Genomic DNA, 14,150 nt, shown 5'->3' on the forward strand with positions numbered 1-14,150 from the left:
TGGGCGCTCCTGAGGGCGGGCTGCAGAGGCAAGGCAGAGCCCCCGTAACCTGCAGTAGACCCCGGCCCTCTGGGCCTCAGCGTCCCTGTCTGGAGAATGGGAAAGTTGGAGTGGCTCATCAGACACGCAGTCTGCTTGGGTGCAAACTGCCTGGCCTGGCGCATGGGCCTTTCCTGCCCACCTTCCTCATGTGCCTACCTTTATCCAGTGTGGACCCGCGCTCCCCAGGACCTGCATCTGAGTCCCTGGCTCTTCCCTGCAGGTACCCCATGCCTGCACCCCTAGGAAGCCCTCGTGCCCTCACTCACCCTTGGAGATGCACCTCACTGTCTCTTCCTGAGACATGCCCCTTCTCACCCTTGGGCAGAAGAATCCCCCCTTGAGGTTCAGCCCACAGTTCCCAAGAATCTTTCCAGAAATTACCCCTAGACCCAGAATCAGGGGCTACTGGATCTCCTTTTGCATCTCTACTAACTCTCTAGGTGAACTTAAAGGATTCCTTACACCTCTTTCTAGAACAGCAAGGCCGCTGGAGAAGCTGAGTTCAGTTTGATCATTTGGAGATCAAAATTCTAGCCATTCATTAAATAACTATGGAGAACTTCTCTCTCCTCATTCACAGGAGCACCCACTGCCCTGAGCTCTCAGCTCCTACACAGCACTGCACATGGGTAGCAGGAGCCCCTCAGTTGTGTCCCAAAGTTGGCCAGAGCATCTCCATCATCCTGACCCTGCTTACAGAAGGAAGTGCACTCTGTGCCAGGCCTGGCCAGTTTCTGGCTCTCACAGCACTGTGGGAGGTCGGTGCTGCCATCACTCACGTTTGACAGACGGGGTAAGTGAGGCGCAGAGAGCTTACATGCCTTGTCCAACGAGGTGGCCCCAGGACTGATCTCAGGCCGGCCCCTGGGAGCCTGGGCCACGCTGCCCCCCGCCTGGGCCTCCCAGCGACGCTCTCACCATGCTCTCATTCAGGGGCCTGCTCTAACTGAGACCTGAGCTGGGCCCATGCCTAGAAATGTGAGCAGCTCTCCCAGACAGGGCAGGAAAGATTGGCAAAAAGTATGGAAATGCCCTGGAGGTAGGAAGACCGAATTTAAGTTCCTAAGGCAACAACATTCAAAGTAACAAGGATAACACAACAAGAAGAAGAAAAGAAAGAAGTCCTTGGCAGTAACACCAGTCAGCTATACCTTGCAACGAAAGGTTGGGTTTGTATTGCCTTGTAGTGTAATAACATTTACAGAAAAGATTTGTGAGTGTGTTTATATTTAAACATGTTTAGATTTTTGGTTAAAATTTTTGGTTAAATTTTTAAATTTAAAAATTAAAAATTTAAATTAAAAAAAATTAAATAAAAAATTTTAATTTTAAAAATTAAGAAAATTAAATAAAAAATTTTTAACTTTAAAAATTAAAAAAAATTAAATTTAAAATTTTAATGTCCATCAATTGATGAATGGATCAAGAAGATGTGGTTTATATAAACAATGGAATACTACATGGCAATGAGAAAGAATGAAATCTGGCCATTTGTAGGAAAGTGGATGGACCTTGAGGGAGTCATGCTAAGTGAAATAAGTCAGGCAGAGAAGGACAGATACCATATGTTGTCACTCATAGGTCCAACAGGAGAAACCTAATAGGAGATCATGGGGAGGGGAAAGGGGGGGGGGAAAGAGTTGGGGAGAGAGAGTGAGGCAAATCACGAGAGACTTGAATGCTGAGAACAAACTGAGGGCTGAAGAGGGAGGGGGAAGGGGAAGAGGGTGATGGTCATGGAGAGGGACACTTGTGGGGAAGAGCACTGGGTGTTATATGGAAACCAACTTGGTAATAAACTATTAATTTAAAAAAGATAAAAAATAAATAATTTAAAAATTTTATTTTTATTTATATTTAATATTTTACATTTTTAAAACTTATTTTTGAGAGACAGAGATAGACAGAGCACAAGTCAAAGAGGGGCAGAGAGACAAGGTGATACAGAATCCAAAGCAGACTCTAGGCTCTGAGCTGTCAGCACAGGGTCTAAGAGAGGGCTTGAACCCAGAAACTGCGAGCTCATGGCCTGAGCTGAAATTAGATGCTTAACTGACTGAGCCACCCAGGCACCCCCAAAATTTTAATTTTTAAATGTATGTTTAAATTTTGGGTTAAAAGTGGAAATCATTTCCTCTGATTTCATGAGCCCAGGAACTCTTCTCTGAAGCAGCAAAATGCACCTAGAAACACCATACAGGATGAGGAATCTTAAGATCCATTTAGAACGGTGGTCCTAACAGGCTCTCTTCCACAATTTCATGGTTTGTTTGGAAAACTGCCCAACTATGACACTGTATCATCTGGGATAATACAACTCCGGGGTAGTGAGTGACAGCTGAAAGGCAAGCGTGTCTTCCCGAACAGGGCAAGAGATATGGCGTGCGTTCGAAACCGAGACAGAAAAACAATTTTAAAAGTGCCAGCTGGTACACAACACCATGTCACAAGACAACTTTTAAAACACAAAGTCTTAAAGAAGTTAAAGTTACAGAGAAGTCCACCCACTATCATGGTATTCTCTGGCGGTATGTGGTGCTGAGGAGAAATGTGACACTGTGCCACAAGAAGAAAGAGATAGGACACCCTACATCCCTCTGTCCCCCTGGTTTTCGGCGAGAGACACCCTGCCTGGGCTCTCCAGAGAGCCGGTATCAAAAGCTACAAATATGAGCTGAAGCGATGCTTTTGAGTTCAGTTTTGCTTTTCTCAAATGCTAATGATCCCTAAAATGATGTTATATTTCATTCTGCATTCACAAGGAATTCCATTGCCATAGCAACCGGAATGTGATACCACAAGTTTTCTTGAAAACGGGGCTTAGAATATCGCCTCTCCTCCCCGGCAGAGCATGAGGGCCCTGGTAACACCCCCCCACCCCCAGCCGCAGTGCTCAGGAAGACCTACCCCTCCCCTCCCCCCCCCACCAAGGGTGCAGGGGCCTGGCCACCGAGGGTGTGCTCCAAACTGCAGCCTCTTGGAATCCACCACCACCTCCCCTGTTCTCTCCCTGCTCTGGCCCCACAAGCAGCATCCTAAGAGAGACTTCTGGGGTGCAAGTAAGATTGGAAAATGAAGTCAGAACTTCTCTTTGTAAAGACTGGTAGGAAAAGAGAATGGAACATGGATGAATTTAGAATTTCTGTTTGCATGAAAAAAGAAGGTGTTTTTTGGTTTCCTCTATCAGTAACTCCCTGGAAATTATGGACAAAAGACAAATTGTCATTGGTGCAGCTGAAGATGGCATTAATATTCTACTGTTATCTTGGGGTGGGGTTGTATGATAGGGTCCTTTACCCCCTCTCTTCCCTTCTAAGACCCCCTGCCCCCAACTCTCTGTCACTGTTTCCCCCCATCCCCCCCTTTGGAACCATGGCTCTGGTGAAAGTGGAGAAGTGCTCACCCAAAGCCCCCTCCCTAGGGCTGGCCTGCCTCCCATCCCTGCCAAGGCCCGGGGTCATTGGACAGATCTTCCTGTTTGCTGGGCACTCCCTGTAGGAATGCTGGAGGAGAGAGTCAGTCCAGCCTTCCCATTGCCCAGGACTGGAGCTGATCTGTGCAGGAAGCAGAGAAGGCTCCTCCAGGGGATCCAGACCCACAGGGGTAGGTCTACAAGAGGAGGAGGCCTGGTTCCAGGTAGGCATCTCTAGGACAGCACAAGACCTGTGCTCAGCACCTTCCTCCCCAGTTCTACCCACCAGCGACCCATGGAGGCCCCATAGCTGCTGGGCAGGGCCTTATTCCTGTCTCTGTGCTCCCTGCACGATCTCTTCCTCTCCCTGCTCTAGGCCTGAGGCCAGGGTGGATTAAAAGATGATGACAGGTGTCATTAATACACAACACCTGTGATGTGCCTGCCACATGCTAAGTGGTTTCTGTGTGGCATCTCATTTACTTTTCTCCATAGAGCAGGTGGTGCTGCCAATAGTTCCATTTTACAGCAATGGTCTCATTTTACAGCAAAGGGAAAGGCCCAGAGAAGTGGAGTGATATGTCTAAGACCACACAGCTGGGAAATGGCAGAGCTGGGCTAACCCAGGTCTCTCTGGGAGCTTGTTGGTACCGCTGTCCATTAGGTAGGCATTCACAAAATCTGTATAAAGCCTCAATGAATCAGAAGGATTCAGTAGATAAATTCAATCGCATGAAGCAGAACTGAGCCCTGATTGTTTGCACTGGCCACCCCCCAACCCTCTCCAGCTCTCCCCCATCATCCCTCACCAAGGCAGGTTTCATGGTGGTTGTTTTTCCCTGGCATGACGTGAGAAATGCTGTTTGAATAACCGATGGCGAGGGAGGCTGGGCACACTCTGATGCAGAAATAAAAACCTTTAGAAAGATGCAATTTGGGGGATATTGGAAACTGGAGAACGGAACATCAGTCTATAAAATTCAACACGGCCAATAAAACTGGAGCAAGTGGTCAAGTGTTTTAGTGCTCACAGGGCTGTGGAATCGGCAGGCATGCGGCTGGGCAGAGCTTTCAGACCAGGCACATTTTTCTTGGACTCATTTTGGCCTCATTTCCATAATGTGCCTCATGATTTCTGAAGCACCTCAGTGTTAGCATCCTAAGCATAGCCATGAAAGTGTCCAAGACTATTTCCATCACAGGAGAAACTCGACCTACCAGAGCCCTGTCGGTTCTAGGACACGTCCCTCCCGCACTCCCGCTACCACAGCCCACACGTGAAAGTTGGAAAATGGCCCTCCACGTGGCAGCAGGCAGCCACGGGTAGTGGCTATTGCAAGTCAACAGACCTGTGCTTCGCCGCTGAGAATGCCTTGATGTCCCGGTCACACCATTGTGGCCTTGGGGCCTGCAGGGAGAGCCTGGAGCTCTGGCCCTCCCCTCTGGGTGCCTGGGAGGCTCAGCAGCCTTTTTCTGTTTCTGTCATAGGCCTATGGTGGGTTCTGTCGTGAGCATTCTCTTCCCCTCCCTGCCCTATCCCAAAGGTCTGCCTAGATTCTGCTCTCCAAGGAGCCTCCTCGAAAGGCCGGGAGTCTCTGGAGGTGGATACACACAAAACATGCATCATCAAAACGCTGCTGCTGCTGTCCTTTGGCTAAGGCTCCAGCCTTCCTCTTTGTCTCTTGCCTTTACACATTCAACCTGCAGACTCAGCAACCAGGCCCTCTGTCAAAAGTGCATTAGAAAATCCATTCTCAAATCCAAAAGCAAAGGGACAAGGAGGCACCTTCCTACCTTTAAGGAAGCAGTCCTTGCTGTGGACGATGACGATCTTCCTCCGCAGCAGGCAGGCGGCCCGGTGGAGCTCACAGTGGTTCTCATAAAACCTCCCGTCGGAGCCGCACACGGGCATGTAGCTGGGCCTGCATGCCTCCAGACACCGGCATTCGGGCTCCCCCGTCTCTCTGCTGAGCATGCACCTACTCCCACGGCTGCAGAACTTCTTTCCACAGGAGGCTGGCATCCCAGCGTGGCCAGAAAGTCCTGCCAAACACACAGACACACAGGGTCAGCTGTAAGCATTCAGTGGTGGGGGTCCCAGGCTTCCTTTGTGGTTCCATTTGCCATGAAGCCAAGGCCTGGGGGCTCAAGGTACCTAAAAAAGTCTTTGCCCTACTGACAGGAGGTGGCCACAGATGCCAAGCGCAGCACCCTGCTGTATAGCATTCAGGTTTTGTGGCTGGTTCACACCTAGCATCTCAGGCATGACCCCTGCTCATCCTGGGAGGGAAGAGTTGCCAGGGCCACATGATGGTAACAAAGTGCCAATGGACCCTGCCAACTGAGAGGAGGATGGATGGCTTGCCAAAAGGCAAAGGCTTGAGTCACAGCTTCCATAACTGCAGGCAAGGACAGACCTGATATGAGGAGGAGTTTTGTACAGGGGTGGGGTGGGGAGGGGAAGGCTACCAAGGTGTGATTCTAGAATGCCAAGCCTTGGAAGTTTGCTCAGGTATGTTAGGCACCAGGGAGTTATCACAGAAGCTAGGGAGTCAGTGTGGAGGAAGAAAGGAGAAAATGGTACTCTAAGTGTTCAGGGTGGGGGGCAGGCACAGCATGGAGGCTGGAGGTTGACCTTTCTCTCCACAGAGAATGTGCTTCTCTAGGATATACATCACCAGTGGTGGAACCAGCAGCCTTTCTCTACTGCCCAGCCCTTTCTAGAACAGACCGCAAAGTTGCAGCAGGGGCAGGAAGGCTGAGACCCTGGGAATGGCTGCCGCCATGCTGTCGAGCCTCCCCTGCACCCAACATATGAGCACAGCGATGTGAGGCAGTGATACCAGAGCCAAACACACCCAAGTGGGCAGGTCATCTGGTAAAGCATCTTATGTTTTAAAAAATTTTTTTAATGTTTATTTATTATGAGAGAGAGAAAGGGAGGAAGAGAGCATGAGCAGGGTAGGAGCAGACAGAGAGGGAAACAGAGAATTTGAAGCAGGCTCCAGGCTCCAGGTTCTGAGCTGTCAGCAAAGAGCCCAATGTGGGGTTCAAACTCACAAACTATGAGATCATGACCTGAGCTGAAGTCAGACGGTTAACCAACTGAGCTACCCAGGTGCCCCTGGTAGAGCATCTTATTGCTGGAAGGGTCCGCTTAGGCTAACGGCCAGGCAAGCACCCCCAAAAGACATTCCACTACATTAGAGGAGCCCAGAAAATCAGATGATTGCCATGTAGCATTAATGGCATCAAGCATAAGTTGAGAATAAGAAAGGGATATCAAAATATAAATAATTAAAACACAAATTCAGATTCTGTGGCCACAGAAGCCTTTGCTTTTAAGTTTTAATGATATCTTCAGAATACACAGTGACAAAGAATGACCCCAGAGGTCAACACTGAATCTTCGGCCCCAACTCTGATCCCAGGAGATTAAAATGTCTGAGGGACAAACAACCTTTTTTTCCTTGTTTTTGGTTAAGCCTGCTTTTCATCATTCTAGATTTGAAAGGGAAAAAAAATCAGTTATCAATAGATTAGCTGCTTGATTCAATAATTCATTTAAATTCTCCCAGCCTTGGCAAGCTAAGAAATATTGACTTTTTCTTGAATCATAATAAACTAGAAGGTCAAAATATCTCTGAGCAGTGTAAAAGTGCGGATCCTAAGCGGGCGCGTGAATCTCTTTTATCCACTTGGCTGATGTTTGCATGTCATGGTGGAGGCTCGGCGGCATTCATCAGCTACCACGCACATCTTTCTGTCAAGGTTGATAGGTAGAGGGGAGCTGAGGGTGCTTGGCAGTGGGAGGCCGTGGGCTGGAGGCCCTCTACCCACTGCGTTGACGGCTGCTTTGCCACAGAGTATGTTTGATTAGCACGACTCTCCTGGGTGGCTGCAAAATGGGTTACCCTGGAAAGTGCTGGCAGCTACTAGAAGAAACTAATATCGCTCTAAAAATACCAGTCTTTGTTTCTTTCCCAAGACGGCCAGGGCACAAAGCATTGCCATGGTATCACTGTTTTAATAAACTTCCTCGTGTGATGGGAAGGGCACCCACTAATCGCCCAGTTTGAAGAAGCACAGCTAATGTTTCTAAGTGTTTGGCCTCACAGTTCCTGCTTGAGGGCTTTTGGCCTGGCTCTGCTGCCCACCCAGACTGCACCTGCTTCCCAGCTAACGCAGCTCCAACTACTCAGCCCTGGGGTCTGCTGTCTCTCCAAGGTGCTCCCTGACAGCACAAGCCTGAGCACCCTCCTCCAGATTCTCTTCTCGAGAATGTCTGTGCCACTGTATGGATGAGAGAGGCCCTACGGGGATGGGGCCTTTGTCCTCACGCAGCCCTGGACACTTGGGCTTTAAGAAACACAGTAGTTTTACTTTTATTTTTATATTTTTTAATGTTTATTTATTTTTGAAAGAGAGTGTGAGCAGGAAACGGACAGAGAGAGAGGGAGTCAGAGGATATGGAAGACTCTGCACTGATAGCAGAAAACCCAGCCTGATGTGGGGCTCAAACTCATGAACCGTGAGATCATGACCTGAGCTAAAGCAGATGCTCAACCAACTGAGCCACTCCAGGTGCCCCAGAAACAGTAGTTTTAAAAGGTGTCCTCTTTAACTCTGACTTGGTGCCACTGCTCAAATCTCAGATTAGAGGCTGAGAGAGGGAGGGTAGTGGGGGCCCCATGTCCCTGTGGGAGGTCCTTTTGAGGGATGCATCTCCTCTTGCCTCCTCCAGAAGGCAGGAGGGACAGTGGAAGGATGGAGGCACAAAGGGGAGACAAAGGTCCACGGAGGTGGGCCTTGTGGGGTAAAGGAGACTAGAATCTGAGACCTCAGAGACCACCTTATTCAGCTTAGGCAGTTGAAGCAAAGCCAGCTCACAGTGGATGGCAGGACAGAGGGTGGGGACAGAACCCCTCCACCCGATCTTTTCTCCCCTGAAACACTGGCAGACCAGGATCACACTGAGCACCTCTGAGCACCGGCACTGAACACTGGGCCCATGTATGAGGTGTGACCGAGGCCTCCCCCATAGGCTGCACTCTGAGGAGTCAGTGTTAAGAAAACATTTGTGCCAACCTGTGCTCCCTGAGGTTGTCAAGAACACTCAGATTCTCTCTGACACAGAAATGGGCCATTGGCAAATATTTGATTCCTAATTATTTGCAATTAAGGCAGAAATAGCTATGTGGCCATGCATCTGCCTTTCCCAAGGCAGCAGGCCCCTCAATGAGCTGGGAACACCCTGCACAGGGATGGGCCTTGAATCCCATCCTCAGGTAATGAAACACAGACTAAGTGGTGGGTTCCTCACTAAACAAGCCCCTCATCACCACTTCCTCCTGGTTATTAAAACAGAATGAATTCCCCAGTCCTAGCGGGACTATGATAAAACAGTAATGGGAAAGGTAACCAAGTGAGACCGCCAGCAACTGCCTATAGTATTTATGAGGACGACCATGATGCATGAAAAAGATATAATGTGCTTAATTTATAGTCATAAAGAAAGTCGTTTACCCAGGTTAGAAACTGATCATCTTACCAAATACGTTGCTTTTCGACACTAATTAAATTTACTGAACACAGTCAGAAATGGGAATTGTTACATGAAAGTTACAGCAGCAGAGAAACCAGCCCATTTGTGCCAGTTGGTGCTAGAGAACCCCTCTGTGACTCAGATCAGGAGTCCTGATTTGAACTCACAGACCTGGAACTGCCGTCACCCCAGTGAAGGTTTAGTTGTGCAGCTCAGGGGCTGTGGAAGCCGAGATCCCGGGACCCCCGGCCAGGGATCATACAGAAGAGGTGGGTCCTTCCTGTTGCAGGGGGCCCCTACCTTGTCTTCTCACCACTGACCACCCTACATGGCACCAAAGATTTGGTGATTTTGTTTCCAAACTGTGACTCAGTCTCTGTAACTGGTTTCCTGGCACAAAGTACATCAGTGAGTGCTTCCCTCTCAGGGATGGTGCCCAGTAGCAGGTGAGGGGAAAGAAGCGAGTTTTGTACTTTGGGATGCTAATTGCCTTGGGATGCTAATTGCCTCAGGCAAGATCGTCCAGTGTAGCACTTGTGTCTCAGAACTTGACCCTGAGGGCGCCCTCTCCATTACGGTGTCTTAGGAGGCCCCCACTCCTCATCCAGCAAGGGAATAGGGCTGAAATCCTCACTACCTTATCCCACCCTGCCAGCAAGTCACAGGGAAGTGACTGCTTGGCTCTAAGGTAGCCACCCACTTTGTGGGGCCCAAAGCAGACCAAGAAGAGTGGGACGTGGCTGCAGAAGACATGTCCGGTGCCAAAACCCAGCTGCCCTGCACTGATAGCCTCGCTGCTGCTGGCCATCAACCCAGCCTGGCACACAAGTCTCCGGCTTCTGCAGACAAAAGGTCCTTGTGCAGGAACTGAGTTCTATCAGCAGACATAGCCCTTTACAGACAGATTATATGCTTTCTTCTCTTTTTAAAAAATATTTTGAGAGATAGAGAGAGCCAGCGTGCAAGCAGGGGAAGGGTGGAGAGAGAGGGAGAGAGAGAATCCCAAGCAGGCTCCAGACCATCAGTACAGAGCCTGATGCAGGGTTTGATCCCCCAAACTATGAGATCATAACCTGAGCTGAAACCAAGAGTTGTATGCTTAACCAACTGTGCCACCCAGGCACCCCTAAATGCTTTGTTTTCTGGGCATCAATACCTCACCAAGGAGTTGCAGCCCATGGCCTGGGCCATGGTCAGGTTTTGTAAGGACCTAGAGCTGAAAACTTGCCTTTGGGAGAGTGCTGTGTGTACAGAGGTGTGCAGCTATACAGGATGTGCTGTCGGGAGCTGTGGTTAATGGTCCCAGGACTCACCTCGCACCCCAAGAAAATACTCTCAGACACACCCAAGGTGGTCGGGAAACAGAGTGCTTGGTGAACTTTGACTTCTTCATTGCAGAGAATGCACAAGTGCTGCAGAACTTGGGGTTGTGTGAGACCCAGCGGAGACCCAACTCCCCCAGTCAGTGCAGTTCCTATGCACCACATGGGTGGTAACACGGGGTGTTTCCAGAATGCATGCCTGCCAGATGTTCAGCCACCTATTCAGCCATAATAGTTCTGGAGCACCTCCTATGTGCCAAACCCTATTCTAGGTGTAGGGATACAAGACAGACCAGGATCCTGTCCTTGAGGCGGTACACTTCGGTATAGGCAGACACACAAGAGTGTGAACAGGCAAACGACAAACAAATGTGGGCTGTAGCAAATGCTAGGAAGGAAACAGAGTGCCACAGTAGGCCAATGCCATTGGAGTCAGAGAAGCCTCATTGAGGAGGTAAGATTTGCCCTGAGACCTGAAAGGGAGGGGGCAGAGCCCTGGGTCTAGGGAGAGGGAGGAGCCTGGAGGCCCTGGAGCTCTGTGCACACAGCAAGGGGCTGACACAGGAGGAAACAGGCTCACAAAGCCCTGCCCTGAGGCAAACTCTGCCAGGCAGACCCAGTCAGTGGGCAGCTGTGACTGCAAGTGCAAAGTTGCCACCTTGCCCACCTGTACCCTTTGAAAAGTGGGGTGACTCTAGCTCTCTGGAAGTGTTTATCAGCCCCTGAGTAATGAGTGGAGAGAGGCCTAACTGCCCTGCTGTTCAGCACCCCAACTCTACACCTGGCTGAAAGGGGCTCATCCTCAAACACCCCCACTGACCAGCCAGAAGGCTCTTCACACTTTCTAGAGCCCTCCTGGCTCTCATCATGAGCTACCTTGGTGGGAAACAACATGCCCTCAGGTGCCCTGGGTGCTGAGGCTGGGCCAGGTCCATCTCTGCCCAGGAATGTCTCATTCCTACTCAAGTGATGGGAAAAGAATCTGGAGTTCCCCCTGGAGAGATGTGCATTTCCAGTACCGAGCCAGAGAGGTCAATGTGTAAAGTAACTGCTATTTACTGAGGTGTGCCCTGCCTAACACCTAGAACACGTAAGTTCATCCAATTCTCCTTTAGTCCCTATAAAGGCCCTATGAAATAGATACACAGGCTTCATCCTGAATGTCTATGTGCATGGATACATGCCCATGCTACAGATGAGGAAATACAAGTCAAGAAGTGACTTGCCTATGGTCAGACAACAAATAGGCTATAGGTAGTAGAGCCTAGATTTCAGTTAGTCTCACTCCAGATCATGAGATAATCTACTCAGCTGGGGATATGGAATTCATACCAGGAGGGTAACACGTCCATAGTCGGAGCTTCTCCCGCAGCAGGACTCCTCCACACATCTGCACGCCTGGCCACGGGATCTCTGCTGCTCACACACCAAGAGCATGCGGCCCAGAGGCCCACGTAACACCTTCTCTGAGGGCTGTATGTTTACGGTGCTATAGGAGGAAGCCCAGCCTGGGTCTCTGAACATCACAGGCCTGACCCACTCCTTGTCATGCGTGGACCCCTGGCCAGAGGCCCCATCCCTCCATCGGGATGCCTCCCAGCATTAGCACCTTCCTGCCCCCTTTTTTCTGGAGATTGTTCAGGTGACCACTGGGCACATGTGATTTCCTCTCAGTGACCCCAGAGCAGAGCCTAAGCTGAGGCAATCATGTGCTTCTTAAAAGCAGAGTTTTGACTAGCCCTGAAAAATGCAGCCAAATTTCCTAGGTTCGAACACTTAATAGAAATATCCGGTTATCCATTGTCCATGACACTGAAGTCAGGAATCCTGGAATAAGGGGGAGGGAAGGAAGACCTTCAACTTTCCGTAGGCTCTCAGTCCTGGACAAGGAGTCTGTATCTAACCCACCACTGGTTGCTACCTACTCTCCAGTGCTTCTGGTAGAGCCTTTGGAGGTGGTTCTTTCCAATGACAGATGAACACTGTACCAAAGCATACTTTTCAAAAACTTAAAAACGTGCCTCTCATGAGAATATAAAGTGAGCACGAATAGATCACCTATGAGAGGACTGCAGGAGTGAGAAGCTGGCTCAGGGGAGAAATGGCTGGGGTATGTGAGTGGTGGGTTGAGCGGGCCAGGTGAGGCACACAGCTGGTGAAGGACATACGAGACAAAAAGACACAACTCTGGGGGCTGTTTTTTCCACCAGAAAGCACCTGTCTGCATCTGTACTGGGCACAAATGTATGAGTTAGCAGCTAGCCACATATTAAGGGCCTTGAGACAGCAGTACCTAGTGAGATAAACAGAGTTGCATCCTCTTGCCCAGAGCGTAAACAACCCTTGGGCGAGTCTGTTAAACGCTGCTCCAGTAGGACCTGGGAGGGTATATCATCTGCCCTTTGCTTTATCCCCAAGTTTTGGGGAATTTCCTGCAGGACCACGGAGCACCTACAGTGATAGATGTCATTAGGAAAGGCTGCCACAGGGGTTCACCTTTTTCCCCACCTTGGGCATCTCCTGACCTTGGAACCCTTGGAACAGAGAGACCCCAGAAGGGAGGACACAGAGCCCCCAACCACTGAGCTCAGCTGTGCTGAGAGAGCCAAGAACTCTCATGTGGGAAAGTGCACCTGGTGGAGCAGAGCACGAGTGAGCTGGGGCAGGCGCACGTCACCAGACACAGGATTAACCCTCAGCCTTGACACAGCCCTGTGTTCCTACCCTTGTCAGCCATGTGACCCCTGCCAAGTTCCCAGCCCACGTTTCCCTCTTTTTTACGTTTATTTATTTTTATTTTTTAGAGACAGAGCATGAGTAGGGGAAGTACACAGAGAGAGAGGGACACACGGAATCCAAAGCAGGCTCCAGGCTCTGAGCTGTCAGCACAGAGCCTGATGCGAGTCTTGAACCCACAAACCATGAGATCATGACCTGAGCTGAAGTTGGACACTCAACCGACTGAGCCACCCAGGCACCGTGTCTAATTTAAAAAAGATAATAATAATGGTTTGCTGCTTACGGGATTGCTTTGAGAACTAATAGAGATAATTCATGTAGAGAGCTTGTCACATAATAAGTGCTCAATTCAAACACATGGAGTTAGTGACAGTTTGAACAGAATCAAAAGCTATGAAGCCATTTGGTTTTACTGACGCAAGCGGACACAGTGTGGGCTAGTGACAGTCTTCAGGAGGCCTTCCTTAATGAAAATGTGAGCATGTTTATACTGAAATATACATTGTACTGACTGGCTTTAAGAGGCAGACTCAAATAGCAAGCTTCAGAATATCTCAAGTACATGCTTTCCTTTGCAATTTTGCCCTGGGGATTTGCTTGCGTCACATAAACTCTGCCCAGCCTCCAAGGTGAGGGAGCCTGAAATCACACACTCTCAGGGTACAGAACTAAACGGCAGCCCCAAACTCTGTGGGCTCCACTCAGCACCTCAAGGCATCTGACCTTCCAGGTGAGCCTGGAGCTCAGTTCCAAAGGCAGCCCGGGCCCCAGACCCACTAACCACGCCCAGGTCCTGGTGTGTCTCCTTTCCCTCTAGGAGCCCTTTGCGCTGTGATGGCACCTTGATCTCTACTTTGTGTGACAACAGTGAATTGGCATGACTCATGAGTTTTAGAGTTTCTCCCTGAGGCTTCCCATAGGCATATGCCATCTAAGAGGGGCTCCCCGGCTGCTGGCCAGCACACAGCACTTCACACACTACAAGTGGGGGCCGCTCTCCTGCTTCTCTGGTTCTTCAGTCAGAACAGCAGGTCCTGGGGCAGGGCCCTCAGGAGCTGGGTTTCACAGTCATTTGGTGCTCCAGGGCTGG

General features: G+C 49.8%; 1 protein-coding gene across 1 annotated transcript in view; it reads right to left on the minus strand.

Annotated features, from left to right (window-relative positions):
* The window catches only part of FSTL4 (follistatin like 4), a 526,907-nt gene that overhangs the window by 205,386 nt on the left and 307,371 nt on the right, over nt 1–14,150 (minus strand). The window contains exon 5 of the mRNA XM_029941169.1: nt 5,249–5,497. Coding sequence (XP_029797029.1) covers nt 5,249–5,497 — 249 coding nt within the window. The remainder of the gene's footprint in view (nt 1–5,248; nt 5,498–14,150) is intronic.

Source organism: Suricata suricatta, chromosome 6, assembly GCF_006229205.1.
Source record: "Suricata suricatta isolate VVHF042 chromosome 6, meerkat_22Aug2017_6uvM2_HiC, whole genome shotgun sequence".
Taxonomy (NCBI): Eukaryota; Metazoa; Chordata; class Mammalia; order Carnivora; family Herpestidae; genus Suricata; species Suricata suricatta.